The 19,531-nt window shown below is 48.2% G+C and overlaps 1 protein-coding gene across 1 annotated transcript in view; it reads right to left on the reverse strand.

Moving 5' to 3' along the window:
- Positions 1-3,949: 3,949 nt before the first annotated feature.
- The window catches only part of LOC114004657 (polycystic kidney disease protein 1-like 1), a 44,017-nt gene continuing 28,435 nt past the window's right edge, over positions 3,950-19,531 (reverse strand). Inside the window, exons 8-13 of the mRNA XM_027765711.1 lie at positions 17,426-17,545; positions 16,334-16,502; positions 15,622-15,861; positions 13,651-13,783; positions 8,350-8,556; positions 3,950-4,168 (exon numbers count right to left, since the gene is read on the reverse strand). Coding sequence (XP_027621512.1) covers positions 3,983-4,168; positions 8,350-8,556; positions 13,651-13,783; positions 15,622-15,861; positions 16,334-16,502; positions 17,426-17,545 — 1,055 coding nt within the window. The 3' untranslated portion in view covers positions 3,950-3,982. The remainder of the gene's footprint in view (positions 4,169-8,349; positions 8,557-13,650; positions 13,784-15,621; positions 15,862-16,333; positions 16,503-17,425; positions 17,546-19,531) is intronic.

Below are 19,531 nucleotides of genomic sequence, written 5' to 3' on the forward strand. Positions count from 1 at the left end.
ATCTCCTGAACCCTCTTCACTTTCAATATATATCTGGAGCCTGATGTAGCATGGAACTGGCCTGGATCGGTCAGGACCCCTGTAGCTAGCTCTGTATGATCATAAGACCCACCCTGGTAGGACCCATTCTTATCTACTGAGTCTTATTTTCACTGCTTCAATCCTGAAGCCCTGGATCCACTCCAGAAAGTCTCCCCCAAAGCAGTCCTTCTGGCCTCTAAGAACAGCAGAGTTGCCTCCCCCTCCAGAAAGCCTTCCATAACTCATGGCCACACAATTCAGGCAGTTACTGGATTGGAGTCTATTATGGAAGTAGCCTTACCTGCCCAGAATCTCCAAGCACAATTCAAGGGATGTGGACAGTGGGTCGGTCCCAGCACTGCTCCCTGGGTGGATGCCAGCTTCCAGCTCCCATGGGGGGAAGAGCCAAAGCAAGAGAGCCCTGGGAACTGCACTGTCCCCCTGCTCACTTACTAATGACCCAACTGCCTTAGAGGGGAGGTCGGGGACAGCTGAGCCCAGGCATCCTGCCACCGGGTGCCCTGTGTTTGTCATCTGGGGTTGTACAGAGCCCTTAGGTGCTATTTTGGCCTTGGTGCTGCAGGGGTTTTGGGATTCGGTCACGGCAGCCCTTTGCTCTCAGTCTCAGATATCAACTGGGTCCACACTGGTGTACCCTCAGCTCTGGGGTGTCCTGGAAGTCCGGGAAGAGGCACTGGAAAGGCCTGGCTGAGAACTCAGCCAGCTCTGCCTCCTTCTGACTTCAGCTTGAGCCGTCAATGCCAGCCAGGAGGGCAGGCTGCAGGGCTAGGCAGGCAGAATGCAGGGCAGGTACCTGAAGGCCGGCTCAGGGCGGGTAGACAGGAACACCTGGGCCTCAGAAGAGTTCCGGTCACCACTGGAGACTGTCAATGTTACAAGGAACTGGTCATAGCTGTGGCTGAGCCAGCTCACTGGGAAGGAGATGGTGGGAGCACCACTGTCCAGGAACTGGGCAGAGTCATGGAAGCAGGGCTGCCCGGGCATGCTGGCGGCCATGCACGTCCAGTAGTACCTGTTGGAGAAGATGTTGGAAGGACTGAGCATGATCCTTGGCAGTCAGGAGACCACTTTATGTCACCGCATGGGCTTTCCAGGGAGTGGGGTACAGAAGGACACGTGGGAGAAGAGAAGGTTATTCTTTTATTCTCTTTTATTATTTTATTCTCCAGTGAAGTGGGAGGCCACAACACGGAGCTGTCCCAGCCACACAGAGTGGACTTGGGTTGGCTCCTGGACTCCCCAGCCTGTGGCCCAGGCCCCATACATAACCACGAGTCCCAGCCACACAGTGCTCCATCCGCTCCAGGTGAATAGACACCCCTCTGCTCACATCACCACCCTTCCGAGTAACACAGCTATGCTCCCATCGAGCCCTTTGCAAACTGCATGTCATCCCTGCAACAACTCCATGTGACAAACGAGAATGTCAGGTTGGTGTGGCCTGGAGGCACTGTCCAACCCAGAGACAGCTCTGATGTGTGTGCTCCCATTTCACAGTCTTTCTGCAGTATGACAATGGCCAGGTTCTGCAGGACCACGGCTGCTCCCTCCCGGTCAGGTGGTCAGGTGGGAAGCCAGCACCAGCCCCCACCTTGTGCAGGTTGTGATCCAGCAGGAGACACATACATAAGAAAGCAGCCCCCAAGAGAGGGTATGTTGTTATGGAAACGCCAGCAGCAGGGAGCCAGGTGCACTGTGAGTCCCTACTGCAGGTGCTACCCAAGTCTGAATTGCTACTGACCTTCAAAGGTACACTGCCCTGTCCAGCTTGCAGGTACCACATTCTAGATCTGTTTTCAAAGCCTGTACAGGGTGGTGCTTCAATGCCCATTAACCTCCCCGCTGACCAGTGCAGCCCTGCAGGTCCAGCTCACAAGTTCGGTGGAACAGCGGCCAGCAGGACTTGGCTGGGATAGTCCTCAGTCCCAGGGAGCAAATGCTTCTCATTTTGGTGATCACACACTGAGCTCTTGTGTCAGGGCACCATTCTGGGGCAGAATGATGGTGCAAAGACAAACATGATGCAGCCCTGGTATCCTTGAATGGGAGTCTGAGGGAAAGGAAGGCACGTAGCTGGCTGGGGCTGTGCCCAGAGCCAACTAGACAGACGAGGTGACCCAGGGAGAAGCTCTGGCTTCACTGGAATATAGAAAACAGGCGTGTGATCCTATGGGGCTTACAAAAACAAAGTGACTCCACTGTGTTTTTCAGAATGCACACTTTTCACTGTACATTGAACAGTGAGATGTTTCAAGTGCAGGAGATATACCAAATGAGAGCCCTGCCCTCCTGGAGCTGATGCTCAATGGGGGATGTACAGTTGACAGGGACTGTAATACGTGACCAAGTGATTGATGTCACAGGGCAGGGAGGAGACTACTATGGAGGAAGACCATCAAATCGAGGCAGGACTGTGATCTTTTAAGTGAGGGTCTTTGGGCACACCTCTCTAAGGAGGTGATGTCTCAGTTCCAACTGAAGGAAGAGGGTGGTGACAAAAGTTTGCAGAAAAGATTCCCATTGCAAGGAGCTGAGGGAGAGTGTGTGTTGAGGGTAGCAGAAAGGTCTGGGCACCACAGTTAGATGGGAGATGGGGGGACAGGCCACACTGGCTTCACAGCAGCCTGAGGACACTGACCTTAATGCAGAATAAAAGGTAGTGCTGGAGCGGGAACCAGCAGTTAGCGTAATGGCTATGTCGCTGGACTCCCATGTAGTCAACCGCGGTTCGTGTCCCGGACCCGGTGACTTAAAACTCACACCGGGCATGTGTGCGTGCGTGCCCAAGATCCCGAGAGGAGAATGGAGGGGAAGGGATTGCGGTATGGCCATCCCCCCTGGGGGGTGATTTCTCGCTTTCTGTCTCTACGTCTCTGTCTGGCGAGCGCACGAGCCCTATAGCAAAAACCTCTCCAAAAAAAAAAAAAAGCAGTGCTGGAGGGCTGGCATGGTAACGTATGAGGGGATCTTCAAAAAGTTCATGGAAAATACATATTATGAAAAAGCTATGCATGTATTACATAATTCTTTTGCAGCAAAATAAACTCATACTTTAATTCCATTTTCCCACAAACTTTTTGAAGCTCCCTCTTGGTTTCTTCCAACTTGTTTTAGAAGACTCTGTCATCCCCTTCTCAGGAAAAGGGGTACAGGGAGTAGGGAATGGAGGTGCAGGAGACCTCAAGGAGACAGTGGTGGAGATGAACCTGGAGCTGGTCATTCAGGCAGAGCCAGCACAGAAGGAGTACACAGCTGGGGTAGGAGAGAAGGCCAGGAGGCGTCCTGAGGGATGGGCCGTGAAGTGTGGGAGAAGCTGAAGATGCCACCAACATGGCAGCCTGAGCAGAGGTCCTTCCATGGGTGGAGGTGAGGAAGACTGAGCAGAGGGGGCAGTTCTATGGCTGAAATGTCTCTGGGCACCAGACAGGGTGCTGAAGGGGCAGAGACAAACAGCCTGGGGTCCAAGAGCGTATGGGCAGGGGACACGAACAGAAGTTATTGCACATAGGTGGATCACATCGGGACCATGGTGAGGCCACCTGGAAGGGTATGGACAGAGAAGCGGACCAAGATCCAGCTGGGGTCCCCAATAGCAAGACACACCTCTACAGGAAGTTGTGTGACACATAGAAATCAAGCCTCCCACACACCAAATGCATTTTACCAACCAAGAATTGTAAAAGAATTGTAAAAATAAGATGATGTTTCAACATCACATTTCAAAATAGATCATACTTTACACACCACCTTAAAAACCCACTCACATCTTACATCTACCCTTTCTGACATTCCCTCATGTTGCAAACAGTTCAACTTCTGAAACCTATGCACTTGAAAAATTTTAAGTGATTGTGGCAGAATCCTAAAACAAACCCTCCCAGTGTTCCAGAGCCTGAGTTTGGAGAAGGCGAATCTGAGAGGCAGCACACCGTTGTGGTACTTACCTGAGAGTGGTCCCAGGACGGTCAGGGTCAAAGGACTGCGACCCCCTGAGGATGATGGATGAGGCGGCAGTCCTGGGGACAAACAGGTGTGTGCCCTCTGAGATCACGCTGACCGGGGCCCTGGCCCACACCTCCACGCCCACACAGAAGTTGCTGTACACCACTCTACCTTTGATCTGCACCTGCATGGCCAGAGACAAGGGGCTGTCACACAGGAGCACGCAGGTGTTCATTCCCAGGGGCTCCACACTCCTCTCAAAATCAGGAAGGAAACAGTCTATCTGCATTCTTGGCTCCAACTAAACAGTATTTGTCAAAATAAACAACTAGCTTCTGTCCATTGTGAACTTTTCCATGGCTTTGACTTCTTCTAACCCCCAAATACATCATAGACTTCAAGAAATGGAAATGAGGGCCAGCCCTGTGTGCAGTGGTTAAGGACTGAATTGAGAGCTGAATCCCACATGGCCAACACTAGTTCGAGTTCCAGCCCCAGAGGCTTGAAAACTATACCAGGTGCATGTGCGTGCCTGACAAAATCCTAAAGGGAAGATGGCGGGAAAGGAAAAGGATGGCAGGGTGGTTTTTCCCTCTGGCAAGTATAGGCACCCCCTGGCCAAAATGGAAAAAAAAGGTAAATGATACTTAAGACACACTTTTAAAATTGGGAGTAGTAAAAGATTTCTTATATGAGGCATTTAAAGTGTTCTTTGAGAGGTCTGATGTCCCTTCAATAAACATACTACAACATTTTCTGCTGCACCCACTGGGCTCAGCCGTGGTCACTGTGGACTTTGTTCACAGGGAAACATGCACTTCCACCTGGCCAGCTTCTGGAGTGGGACCAAAGACAACAAAGCGACTGCATGATCGGAACTCCAACTAACACCTCCACCTCTGCCTGCTTGGCCACCCCAGCTCCCAGGAGCATTCACGCCTATGAAGGACAGAGCAAGCCTGACGTGGGGAGCTGCAGTGGGGCCAAGGAGCTCTGGAAACCAGAGGGCACGGCTATTACATGGACCAGACAATGGTAAGAGCAGAAACAGCAAAAGCACCTGTCTGTCAGAAGGCCCAGGGCCTAGAGAAAGACAAACAGGGGCCCATTCTAAGGAGGAAATGTGCCAAACCAACCAATGGTGCCACAGAGCACAGACGCTTAGGCCCATCGCTGACCCCTGCCAGCAGAGGGCGCATGTGAGCCCTCCGCCAGGCTCAGAGCCTAGTCTTACAAGGATCTCGCCCCACCTCCTCGCCACACCTCCGGCAGGCCCATGCACACATGATACACGGAGAGGGAGCCCCTTGGCCACACTGGTGCGTGCCTGACAAAATCCTAAAGGGAAGGAGAAATGGCGGGAAAAGGATGGCAGGGTGGTTTTTCCCTCTGGCAAGTATAGGCACCCCCTGGCCAAAATGGAAAAAAAAGGTAAATGATACTTAAGACACACTTTTAAAATTGGGAGTAGTAAAAGATTTCTTATATGAGGCATTTAAAGTGTTCTTTGAGAGGTCTGATGTCCCTTCAATAAACATACTACAACATTTTCTGCTGCACCCACTGGGCTCAGCCGTGGTCACTGTGGACTTTGTTCACAGGGAAACATGCACTTCCACCTGGCCAGCTTCTGGAGTGGGACCAAAGACAACAAAGCGACTGCATGATCGGAACTCCAACTAACACCTCCACCTCTGCCTGCTTGGCCACCCCAGCTCCCAGGAGCATTCACGCCTATGAAGGACAGAGCAAGCCTGACGTGGGGAGCTGCAGTGGGGCCAAGGAGCTCTGGAAACCAGAGGGCACGGCTATTACATGGACCAGACAATGGTAAGAGCAGAAACAGCAAAAGCACCTGTCTGTCAGAAGGCCCAGGGCCTAGAGAAAGACAAACAGGGGCCCATTCTAAGGAGGAAATGTGCCAAACCAACCAATGGTGCCACAGAGCACAGACGCTTAGGCCCATCGCTGACCCCTGCCAGCAGAGGGCGCATGTGAGCCCTCCGCCAGGCTCAGAGCCTAGTCTTACAAGGATCTCGCCCCACCTCCTCGCCACACCTCCGGCAGGCCCATGCACACATGATACACGGAGAGGGAGCCCCTTGGCCACACTGCCATTTCACACTCACTATGACCATGCACAGCATGAATCAGCCCTAAAGAGGAATTGCATCCTACAGTAACCACGTACTTCTGGTCTTCAAAGCTGAGGACCAGACCATGCAGTCACCAGTGAGAAGCCTCTCTGGCTAGACAGCACGTCTGGGGGCACCTCTCTAGAATCATGCCTCAACCTGGGTCCCTGGAAGCTGGAGCTATGGAAGAGGGTTCCCACAACAACCTCCCAGGGTCCTGCCTGTGGACCACTTCAGTCTGGCCTGAACCTCCCCTTAGGAATCTGCTTCCAGGAAATGCAGCGGCAGAGGGACCCCACAGTTGGTGGTAGATACTGAAACCTACGTGCTCTTGCCCATGTAGCAGTGAACAGTGAAGATAAAAACTGACCAACCAAGCAGAAACGCAGACTGTATCAGGAAGGGTGATTGTTTAGGAATATAAGTAATAAAAGATTTCCACTAATATTTCCATTCACTATTAGAATTAAAATTAAGCAAAACAGGTAACACGAATCCTCTTGATGCGTAACAAATTGTCTAGAGATTCCAAACTCTGACCTTCTTGCAAGCCCCAGTTCCTCCTCTGCTCTCCGAGGACTCTGGCTTCCCAGCAGGCACTGGCTTGGGCAGCCTCTCTGCACTGGGCTCTGCACCGGCTTTCAGATACCCCCAGATCCAGCTCCTGCCCTCCAGGACACTCTCCCTCAAGTACCAACTCCAGCTGCTAAGTGCTGAAGCTGCCATTTGCCCCGGCCTTCTCTTATCACTTCTACCTTCCCACCATCTTTGGAAGACTCCATGCTTGTTTCCAGCCTCACTGCCCACCACTCAGCTCACAGCCCACCTGCTTCACTAGGACCGACCCCATGGCCCACCGTGCTCCCAACCCCATTAAATATTCAACAAAGGATGCCCTCCTCATTACAGCCCTGCTCGGGACTCACAGCCAGTCTGGGTGTGAATGACATTTATAGCTGTGGCTCTCATGCACCCTCACCCTCAGCAAATGCAGCACGTATGCAAGCGCCTTACTAATCCTCTCATCATTCCCCAGCACATGGTGGTAGAGGCGCTTCGTGTTCCTCAGGAAGTGAAGAGCAGCCCACCTCCCCTGCACTGCATTGTCCCTTGGAGTTTTAATAGTCACCCCAGCAGGGTGCATGCTCCCACAGCCCAACATCTGTCCTGACCCACCCGGTGTCACTTAGCACACCCCCTGCCCATTCTAGTCTCTGCAATTTCTTGAGCTCACTATTGAATATTCGCCTATGTCCCATCCTTCAATCTGTTTCCAAATCTTTCCCAGTTCACATTTTCAAAAAGAAGTATGCATCCTGTTTGCAAACCTTGAGTTTTCCCATTACCTGCACCTAGAATAGAATTACTGAAAGAAAGTGTGACTGCAGGACTCTGTCACTCAGCACTAGTCATTGAGCACAGTGAGGTGAGCATGGAAATTGAGAGGAAGATTTGGAGGCTTTGCAGGGCCTGCCCAGACTGCAACATCCACACATGGGTGCCGTGGGACTGTTCTTAATCAAGGGTGACACCACTCTGGTGCTGATGGCCCCTGTGGAGGGGCCCAGGCTCACAGATTAACAGAAAAGCTCCTTCACAGCAGGGATTTTGGGGAGCCTTAGTCCATTTTCAAATCACTTCTCCTCTGCTTGGCCTTCCCCATCCTGCAGTCTGCTCCCAGCTCTCTCTGCCCCCAAAGTCTGCTCACATTCTTGGTCTGTCTAGCTTCTGCCAAGCTATTGTCCCTGCACCATCCCCAACATACTTTCTATGCCTGGAACAGACTCTTGTCTAGGACAAGAAGACTACTCTTATAGAAGTTACCTCTCCCTCTTCTGACCCACATACTGTCACCATTTTTCCAGCTAAAATGCACCGAGTATCTGCTGAGGACCCAAGTGCCAGGTGGTCACGTGGATGCCTCTGGCATGGCCCTGTACTCTGACTGGCATCCCCTTCCTTTCAGGTGATAAGCTCCTCAGTTGCAGTGTCAAGTATTCCAACATCCCCGTACTCACACAGGGCTACTTAAAGTAGGTACACAAGAAGGTTTCTACATGAATTGGAAAATAAATTGTTCTCTTGGGGGAACTCAATATTTTTCTTAAAATCCTATCCACATATATTCCTTTCTTGGACAAACGGGTTGAGAGTCACACATGCTGAGCTCTGGTTCTGAGGCTGAGGCAGCACCGCCTCTGGGCCCCAGGAGAACTGTCAGTGAACCCACCTTGGCAAGGGCTGTATAGTTCCCGTACTCCAGCAGGTAGCCTGGGAGGACAATGGTCTGTCTGTGAATATTGACAGCAGCAGGGAGGGGCACAGGAGACCCTTCTGAGTCCATAAAGCTCCAGGTGTAAGAAAGGCCTTGGGAAATATCACAGAGAATGGCAGCTTCAAACGTCACCCCTAATCTCATGGGCTGAGACCTCCAGATCTAGGTACGGAAAAGAGACAATACCTCAGTGAACTGTCCACCATATCTAATGCAATGATAAATGATTAGAAATTGTACGTTTCCAAATGTTTGTTTATATAATACTATATAGACTACATCTGTTTTATGGGCAAAAATGAACAAGTAAAAATAAAAAAAACAACAAGAAAGAATAAATAAATATCAATAGTTACATATTTATAATGGAGAAAACGCTTGCACAAAATTAATAAGAAAATAGGAAAGAAAATTGTTAATAAAAGAGTTAAATGTTCCCCAAGCTCCTTAGGGATGGAAAAGAGTTAACTCAATGTCTCACTGACACTGTAGTTACTGGGTCATTGGAAAAGTCATTACACATGTTTGCATAGAAAAACACAGGAAAATACATTATGACTTTTCAGATGACTCAGTATTTTAACTAAAAGCCCTATGCTTCAGACATTCTTTCTGCTCCTCCCTTTTTCTTCCCAAGTTAGTTGACCCTTCCTAGTCTTCATGGCAGATGGCTGACTTTATCCAATTGTGCCTTCAGACATAAGATTGTAACACCCATCAACAGCTGGGCACCAAAACCACAGCAGCCAGAGATGACATCCTGAGAAAACATCTCAAGGACCAACAGATGTCCTGTCCCAGGATCGCCATATCCAACCATATCCCCTTCCTTTCTGTAAGTCCCAATAAAAGCTCCTTGTTGACATCCTTTGAGGCCAATGTAACTCTCTCTGCATCTGGCTCCTTTCCAATTGTGAAAAGTGAATAAACCTTTCCTATCCATTTTCTCTGTGAGTTCATGATCCTTTCATAGCCCCTGACAAAGAGCACCCTAGCAGTTAACAGATTTGAATACATGAAAATTTTAAATTTCTAAATGCCCGAAAGTTAATTTAAAAAAATCAATAGAGGGTCAGTCCTGTAGTGCAGTGGTTAAGCCCTCTGCACCGGGAGTCGGATTCCATGTGACCAACCACAGTTCGAGTCCCAGTCCCAGCACCTTGAAAAACATGCCAGAAGCATGTGCGTGCTTCCCCCGAATCCTGATAGGATGGAGAAATGGAGAGAGAAGAACTGTGGTGTGGCTGTGCCCCACTGGGAAGTGCTTGCCCATGCTCTCGCTCTCTCCCTCTCTCTCTGGCAAGTGCATGCACCTTCTGGCAATTAAACAAGCCAACAAAACAATCCACCGAATAAAAAATAAAATTATTTGCTTTCTCCATTTTTGTTTTTTTAATTTGCTATACAGCACTCTCTAAAGACAGAAAGAGGAAAAGTGAGAAATCACCCTCTGAGGGATAGGCCATGCTGCAATCTTTTCCACTCCATTCTCCTCTTGGGATCTTGGGCATGCACGCACACATGTGTCAGGCTGCCAGGTCCAGGACTTGAACTACAGTCAGCCATGTGAGATTGGGCTGTTCTAACCACTATGTCACCAGCTGGTCCTGCTTTCTCTATTTTTAAATTATTTTTTATTTTTTAAGGATTTTGCCATAGAGTACATGTATGTCCCAGAGAGAGACAGAGAGAGGGAAAGCAAGAAATGATTTCCCCCAGGAGGGTGGCCACGCAGCAATCCCTTATCTAATCTCTTCTTGGGATTTTGGACACACATGCACACATACCCAGCATGATTTTCAAGCCACCAGGTCCAGGACTTGAACTGTAGTTGGCCATGTGGGAGTCCAGCACCTTAACCACCATGTCACCTTTGGCCCCTATTTTCTATTCAAGTTAGATTAGTCCCTGAGCAAGTGAGGCGAGGGGATGTAAGGAAAGAGATTCTGCCCAGCCAGGACACCTCCAATCCTGTGGCCCACAGTGGGTACAAGTGCTCTCCATGGGGCACCTTTTTCTTGAAGATTCCATAAAAATAGGAAAGGGAGGGAACCAGCAGTTAGCGTAATGGCTATGTTGCTGGACTCCCACATAGTCGACCGCGGTTCGCGTCTCGGACCCGGTGGCTTAAATCTCACGCCGGGCGCGTGTGCGTGCGTGCCCAAGATCCCGAGAGGAGAATGGAGGAGAAGGGATTGCGGCGTGACCATCCCCCCTGGGGGGTGATTTCTCGCTTTCTGTCTCTATGTCTCTGTCTGTCTGGCGAGTGCACGTGCCCTATAGCGAAAACCTCTCCAAAAAAAAAAAAAAAAAGGGAAAGGGAAAAACTTCTAGAGGAAGTTGAGAAGTGGTATTTTAAGGAATATTGGTGCTTATTATAAATGGAATTTTATCGTAAGCATTCTTTAAGTGACTTCAATCATCATTTAAATGATTTCTCATATTTTTATTGTTCCTACTATAAATATGATACCATTCTACGAAATTTCCCGAAATTTCCCAGACTTATATGAATTACAACAAATTTTAATACTGACATGTCAATTTTTAGCCCATTAATTAACAACAAACACTAAAAAATACAAACAGCCCAGTGGGGGTGAGGGTGTACGCCACACTGCAGAGTGCTGGTGAGGTTGGGCAAGGTCCGGGAGAGGGGACACCCTCCGGCTCTGTAACTCGAAGGGATTATTATCCCAGAAAGGTCACGGATGTATCACTCCATGTGCACGCAAGATGTCACCTCCAGTCATTGGTGGTACCAGAAACGGGAAACAACAAATGCTCAACAATGAAGCATTGTTAGATGATGTGTAGTTCATACACGTTTCACCCTTATGCCACCATCACAACTGTAGAGTCAAAAGATTACTGAATTACAAGACTAATAGTTGCACTACACCCCAGTGACCCCAGTGTCGTCATTAACACACTCACACTCACATTTTGTCTTTAACATACATATACATACACACTCCACATATAAAAGACTTAGGAAAGTACTGAAGGGGGGACCAGTAGATGGCGTAATATTTCCTTCACTGGATTCCCACATAGTCAGCTGCTAGACCCAGTGGCTTAAAACTCACATTGGACGCATGTGTGCGTGTGTCTAAAATCCCAAGAAGAGAATGGAGGAGATGAGATTATGGCATGGTCAGCCCCCTAAGGGACTGATTTCTTGCATTCTGTCTCTCTGTCTTTCTGATGCCCTATAGCAGGTGCCCTATAGCAAAAATTTCTCTTAAAAAAAGAAAGAAGAAAGAGAAAGAAAGAAAGAAAGAAAGAAAGAAAGAAAGAAAGAAAGAAAGAAAGAGAAAGAAAGAAAAAGAAAAAAAGGAAAGTACTGAAGAGACCAGCAGGTGGTGTAATGGTTAAGGCATTGGATTCCCACATGACCAACTGCAGTTTGAGTCCCAGACCTCCATCTTGAAAAGCATACTGGGTACATGTGCATGTGTGCCCAAAATCCTGAGAGGAGAATAGAGAAGGGGTTGCAGTGTGGCAACCTAGGGAGTGATTTCTCAACTTTCTTTTCACTGTCTCTCTGTGTCTTTCCAGAGAGTATGCATACCCTACAGCAAAAGAGAAGGAAAAAAAAAAAAAAGAAAAGTATTGAAGACAGATGATTAACAGTGCTATTTCCTGGTGGTTGGATTACAGATGACTCATTCTATTCTTTATACTTACAAAAAAAGGTACAAAATAGGGTCAGCCAGTGGCATGGAGGTTAAGGTAGCTGGATCCCACATAGCTGACTCAAATGGCTTGAGTCCCAGACCCAGCAGCTTGAAAATCACACAGGGCATGTGTGCTTGCATGACCAAAATCCTGAGAGAAGAATGGAAAAGAAGGGATTGTGGCATGGTCATGCTTCTGGGGGGGGGGGGATTTCTTACTGTCCCCCTCTTTCTCTGTCTTTGTCTCTCTCCTTCCTCAAGTGCATATAACTATAGCAAAAATTAAAAAGAAAAAAAAAGTATAAAACAAACGTGTAAAGAAAACATAAAGCAAATGTGTAAAGCATGTGCATGTGTGCCCAAAATCCCAAGAGGAGAATAGAAGAGAAGGAATTTTGTTTTACAGATAAGAAAACTCAGGGACCAGCAATAGGCATAATGACTATGTCACTGGACTCCCATGTAGTCGACCGCGGTTGGAGTCCCAGACCTGGTTGCTTAAACTCACACTGGGCACGTGTGCGTGTGTGCCCAAGATCCCAAGAGGAGAATGGAGGAGAAGAGATTGTGGTGTGGCCATCCCCCCTTGGGGGTGATTTCTCGCTTTCTGTCTCTCTGTCTCTGTCTGTCTTTCTGCTGAGCGCACGCGCCCCATAGCAAAAACCTCTCCAAAAAAAAAAAAGAAAGAAAGAAAGAAAGAAAACTAAAAAATGAACATATTTTACACATAAAAAAAAACTAAAAAAATAACTGTGTCCCTTGATATGACCTGACAATAGAGTCAGGACAAGGCAGGAGCCCTCCCTGGGGTCTGAACTCCTTCCAGCTGTGGCCTTGGCCTTGGCTCATGTGCTACCCAGAGTGCAGGCTCCCTAGGGCACACTGCCCAGCCAATGCCTGCAGGGGTCTTGCCTGGGGTGAGGGGAATGCCCTGGGCGCTGAGCTGCCCATGCTCATTAACCTGCACCCTCACATTCTGGGGTTGCTGGGATCTGAGGTCAACGGGGCCAACCGCCTGACTTCCCGGGGTTCAGATATCACCAAAAACATCTTGGCAAATGCAGTTCAGGCAGGGATTTTCATTTCTGTGTGTCATTTGGATAACTTTCTCCTAGAAAGGAAAATTCACTTTAAATCGAAGAATTCAGAGGAATGAAAGCAAAAGCAATCCTGTTTTTCCTAACCTGTAACAGGTGCTCAACAAATAAGCCATCATTTTCTTCATTTTGGTGTCCCTATATTAAAATTTTCCTTTCTTTGAAAAACTCTAAACTACAGTTCTCTGTACAATCAGAAAAAGGGGTGGCGTCCTCAGAGTGAGCCCAGTTGAATGCCCGAGTAACACAGGCATCATGGGACTTGCTCACAGGCCAGTTATGGGTCCTCCCCTCCTCAGCTGGGTAGCTCCCCACCCCCCAGTCCCTACCCACAGTTTCCCGCTAGAGGACCTCTAGGAGCTCCCTGTGCAAAATGCAGCAGGAGGAACTCCACAAGGCCTGGCTTGGCCGCTCAAGCTCTGCCCCTGTAGGAGTCCGAGGGGAAGACTCTGGAAAGTGAGAGTCAGGTCTGGCCCTACCTGGACCTTCCCAGAACCCATGTTCTTCACCAGCGGCGGCAGGCAGGGCTCACGCGTGATGAAAAGGTGCTTTTTCAGGATGGCAGTGCTGACGTTATTGAAGGCGAGGACCTCCACTGTGAACTCTCCTTCCCTGGGTGGGCAGGAAGCACAGAAACGCAGGGTGAAGTCGTGGATCAGGCTCTTATCCCCTTATGGCCAGCCCCCTCTGTGTAACGACACTACTGGATGGCAGGTCAGTCACCAAGCAAGGACAAGGGGGCAGGGCCACAAGGCTGATTTCCAGAGAGGCCATTCCTCCTCCAGCTGACAGGGTGGCTGCCTACCCAGAGTGAATCAGGGAGGTACCAAACCCCAGGCTGGCCTCACGCGCACACAGAAGAAACACATTCACGTGAGAGCTCATTCTTCCTCCTTTGGGCTGCCCTCCCTGTAGCCACAGCCTGTCCCCATTGACTCCAGGCCAGTTCATGAGTTTTCCCAGTGTAGGATGTGACACCCTGATCTAGAGTGGGCATTTCTGGGCATTTCAAGGACTTCTTGTTCTAGTCCCTGCTCCATAGATTGGTTTTGTTGATCAATTTCTTAGGGTTCTACAAACTCAAGAGACAGGATAAATCCACAGCCTGGACCCGAGTCCCACCCAGGGGGGAGGGCAGAGAGTCTCAGCTGTGGAGGGTCTGCAGGCCAGGGACTCACAAGCTAGCAGGTCGTGCTTCACTAAGGACATACAGATTGGTTTGCAGATGATGAAAACAGATAATCACTTAACAATTTGAATTGAAACAGAATTGCCACATCCGAAGACCACCAATTCTAGTTTGTAAGGACCAGAAAGGCACTTTCCATTGTGGGCTCCTGTAACTAAGCAGGTCCTTCTGCAGAGACCAGAGGGCCTCTGGGTGTTCGAGGTCCCAGGGGGAAATGCCAGTCAGTGAATGTGCCAGGCAGGCATCATTTCCAGGGCAGTGTGGGGCCCTGGGACTTTGGACCACAGGGTACAGCCCAGCTAGTCCCTGGCAGCTGGGTATCTGATCTACCAGACACAGCTTCTCACTTCCTTCCTCACCTGAAAACCCACGTCCGGGGGAAACCCCAAGTCTTTGCTAGGGAGGGGACTACACACAGTCCCCATCAACACGTGGAGAGTCTGTGGGAGAGTTCTTGTGAAAGCTCCACATCAGCAGGCCTGCCATCTCTCTTTGGCTCTGCTGACCAAACTTTCTAGATGTTTCTGTACACTAGTATTTCCTGACACCAGCACAAAGGCCTCTGCTGGCTGGAGGCCCAGCCTGGAGGACACAATCCCCTGGGGTCAAGCTCTCTTTGTCCAGAGGGCCCCTCTGGTCTGCACTCCATTACACACCTAACCTGGAAGCAGCATCCTGTGGTATACACTGCGCTCCCCAGGGGCCCACTCCCACTACCTGCCCTCCACCCCCAGGAAATACTACGTGCATTTTGGACACAGGCAGCCATGCCACTTTTTCATGTCTGAAATGCTTTGCTCCAGGCAAATAGAGGAACTCAGAAATGCTGTGAAAGGATGGCGCTCACGTTCTTCAGCTGGATTCCAAGGCCCTTCCCAATCTGGCCCCTCTCTTCATCCACCCAGCCTATCACTCCTGCTCTCCATCAGTTGCTGTCTCTGTTCGGAACTTTATCCCGACTCTTCCCTATGGCAAAGGCCTATCCAAGATCTCATTTCTGCTCCTATGCAAATGCCTCTGGGAGCAGGGTCTCTGGGTTCCAATGAATGGGCTGTCTCCTCACACTCCATCCCTCCTTCATGGCAGCCCTGTCCTGAAAGCCTCTCTTTCTCTTTGACTTTCCCCTGCACCAAAGCTCCTTGAGAGCTGCAGTGGGTCTTGTCATGGGTTAGTTACCTGTTACCTACGCAAGCAGAAAGGCAGTGTGCTTGGCTGTGGGGAAGCCCAGCGCTGCAGAGTGCTCTCGGGATACAGCACTTACCTGCTGTACATGTGGCTGCTGGAGCTGTGGCCTGGGCTGACGGTGCCATCTCCAAAGTCCCACAAGTAAGCAACATCCGTGCCAAAGTTGATTCTGCACTCGAAGGTCACACTGGTGTTCACCAGAGCTGATGGGGCAGACATTAGCCTATTGGCTATGATTTTCTTCTGGACCGTGATGAGGTGGGGCTCGGAGACCACACTGCTGAGTCTGCTGGCAGCCCTGACTGTCACATGATACCTGCAGGAGGGAGCCAGGAGGGCAAGAAAGGCAGACAGAGAGGTAAGGACCTGGTCACAGCTGGACAGTCTCCACGTGACCTTGAGAGAAGGCTGGAGTACGGGTGTGCATTTCATTTGTAAGAATTATTCAGTGATTTTCATGTTACTAGGGAGAAAAGAGTACACTTTCAACCAACCACTCATCATTAATTCTTCTTAAAGAGACCTGTCAAGGATGATTGCACATCTTTAGATGAGGAAGGCCGTAGGCCACGTTGGTGACAGACGGACCGTCATATTTCAAAGGCTCTCACTACTTCAAGGCAGTGTGTCCCTCCTCCTTCAAGCCTTGAGTTTGAGTTGGAGCCACAGAAGCACTTATACTCATTATAATACCAACGTAGCACCCTGAGAGTGATCTCGGTAACCTCCCGGCGGAGGGCAGGTGGCGTGACAAACAGCCCCCATCGTGACAACCATTGTTGACGAACCTTTGGGGGATGCTGAGTCTCTTTTTAATGATTCTTAAAGTTGTTCTCACTGGTGGTCCATCTCCAAAATACCATGCAAACTCCAAGGGTGTTGTTTCCTTGGTAACAGCTGTAAACATGATGTCCGTGTCTGCAGCAAACACAGTTCCATTGGTGTAGACAGAGACAGCTGTGGTGAAAGATAGGGAGGCATGGGCACTTCAGCACGGAAGGGTTGGAATCCATCTAGAGAAAAGGCTGTCTCCACATTCCCCTACAGTTGCGCCCTAGAGCAGGGGTTCCCAACCTGTGGTCCAGGGACCAGTACTGGTCCAAACCAAAGCCCCTTAGAAACCAGGTGGCATGGTAGGAGGGAGTGGCGGGCCAGCGAGAGAAGCTTCATCTGAATTTACAGCTGCTCCCCATCACTCACATTACCTCCTGAGCTCCACCTCCCGTCAGGTCAGTGGCAGTACTAGAATCTCATAGGAGCCCCCAGATGGGACTGTCTAGTTGCAGGAAAACAAGCTCAGGGTACTCACTGATTCTGCATTATAGTGAATTGTTTATTTCATTATATATTGTTATGTATAAAGTAATAACAGAAATAAAGTGAACAACAAACGTAATGTGTTTGTGTGATCTTGAAATAATACCCTGACATCTCATTCCATGGAAAAATTGTCTTCTACGAAACTGGACTCTGCCGCCAAAAAGGTTGAGGACAGTTGCCCTAGAGTGATGCTCAACAGGCCTTGACTTGGGAGTGCAGGCCTTGCCAAGGAGCAGCTGTGAGGACCCAGCAGGCAGCGCTTGCCCATTGTCATAGTTCAAGGGTGACTGCAGCTTTTGGAGTTCAGCTCAAGGCTACAGTCTGTGGAGCTGGTGGATGCCAGGGCACCAACCCTCCTTCTCTCCCTGCAGTGAGTGTCTGACTGCTTTTGTTTTCTAGAGAAGTCCTAGAATGAGCTGCAACGAATAGAGCCTGTTCAAGGGCAAACAGCGGGACCCAAGGCAGAGCCGGGAACAGAGCCTAGTGTTGTGTGTGGCTTCGAAACCTCCACGGGCCAGGTGGGGAAGTTCCTGGCATCTGGGATGAGAAGGACAACGTACGTTGCATCTTGTACCGAATGGTCACACCGAGCCAAGCCTGGCTGTCACCCACTTGGGTCTGTGAGATGAAGGACACATTATATGAAGAACTGGGTGAGAAACGGTGCACAACGACAGTGCCTGAGTGAGAGAAAGAACAATTGGAAAACGTATATGAACTGCAATGCGTGGTCAACGTTTCCCTCTATGAATTTCAAAATTAAGCACGTGCTCTGAAATCAGACAGACCTGGGAAACAGGAACTTGGTCACAGAATTTTTCTCACTAAGATTCCAAGTCAAGGCTTTCTGTCTCTCCCAAGAACTCCCTAGCTAGCAGTAAATATGCTAGTTCCTCTGAAATAGGTGAATTCCTTTGCTAGATGGCTTTGTTATTAAGTATGTCTCCAATCCATACCATAAGTAGGCTGTACGTCCAGAGGGTCTTAAATGGGGATCCAAGGTAAGGCTCGTGCGTTTAAGTCCTCTAAGTGTAACACAAGCTTTTTCTCTCCATATGCACACACACACATACATACACTACACACGGACACATAATTTACATAAACACCACACACACACACACAAATATACACATACACCACACATGAACACACATATATAAAATATGTCACACACATACATATATTATATACACATATACCACATGCATATATAGAGAATATACATACACAACACACATACCCACACACATAAAATATACACATAGACACATATCTAACATACACATACACTAGACACAAACATATAATAAACATACATACCAATGCACATATATCTAGAATATACACACACAGCACAAATGCACACACATGTAGACAATACACATACATCACACACATACAAATAAAACATACACATACTCCACACACACATATAATATACACAAATGCCACAAACATATATAAAATATACACATACAACATGCATATACATACATATATAATATACGCATACACCGCACACACAGGTAGAATATATACATACACCACACACATGTGCATATAATATATACATACACACACATATACAATACAACTATACATTTCTCTACACACCATATGCACACAGAGCATACATGGAGCACACAAGCCACACACACCACACACATATGCATGTATATATGTATAGCATATGCATGTATTTTTGTATGTATTAGGAGGCAGATACCAAACACTTTATCAGACTCTAGAAGGGGACTGTAATGTTTAAGAGGATTTAGAATAATCATTTATCATAAAGGGATATTAAGAAATGAGATTTTTATTATTATTATTGCTATATTTCTGCAGTTTTTTTAATAAAGAGGAAATGCTTATTCATAAAAAAGTAGAACCAAACATTTTGTACATCGTCGATGCATCAGAATTTCTTAAAAACAAATATCCTTGAATAAGGGTGAGATGGCCTCATTAACAATGCCTATATACCAATTCTGATCATAAGCTCATAGTTAAAAGTGTGAGAAAAATATAGTTTATAGATTTTCAAAAGGTTACCCAGTTTCTAATCTATGGGACTGGATTAAATCTCAGTCCTTTTGGGTCAAACTAATAGTCCTGTGGTTAAGGGAATTGGATTCCACATGGTCGACTATGGTTCAAATCCTGACCCTCGCAGCTTGAAAAAAACACTGGACATTTATGCATGACCCAAATCCCAACAGCATGGAGAGATGGAGAAGAGAGGATAACAGTTCAACCATGCTCCGCTGGGCGTGCTTTTCTTTGTCTTGCTCTGTTTTTCTGGAAAGTGCATGTGTCCTGCAGCAATTACAAAACAAAACAAAACAAACAAAACAAAACAAAACAAAACAAAACAAAACAAAACAAAACAAAACAAAATCCAGACCTTCTGATTCTAAATCCTGCCAGGGAACCAGCAGGGATTTATAAGGACTGTTTTCTTATGTTGGTTAGACATGCTGCTCATTCGTTCCAAGTTCAGATAAGACAAGACAGTAAGTCTCATAAGACAAGTCAAGCTGGACAGTTAGGGTAGAAACACTCTTCCACATGTGTTTCAAAATTTCTTGGATGGAAAATTCCAGACCATGCTGAGTATATGGAAAATGTACAGTCAATATGTGAACGAGTTATTGAAGACC

The sequence above is a fragment of the Tupaia chinensis genome, unplaced genomic scaffold (assembly GCF_000334495.1).
Source record: "Tupaia chinensis unplaced genomic scaffold, TupChi_1.0 Scaffold139484_1, whole genome shotgun sequence".
Classification (NCBI taxonomy): domain Eukaryota; kingdom Metazoa; phylum Chordata; class Mammalia; order Scandentia; family Tupaiidae; genus Tupaia; species Tupaia belangeri.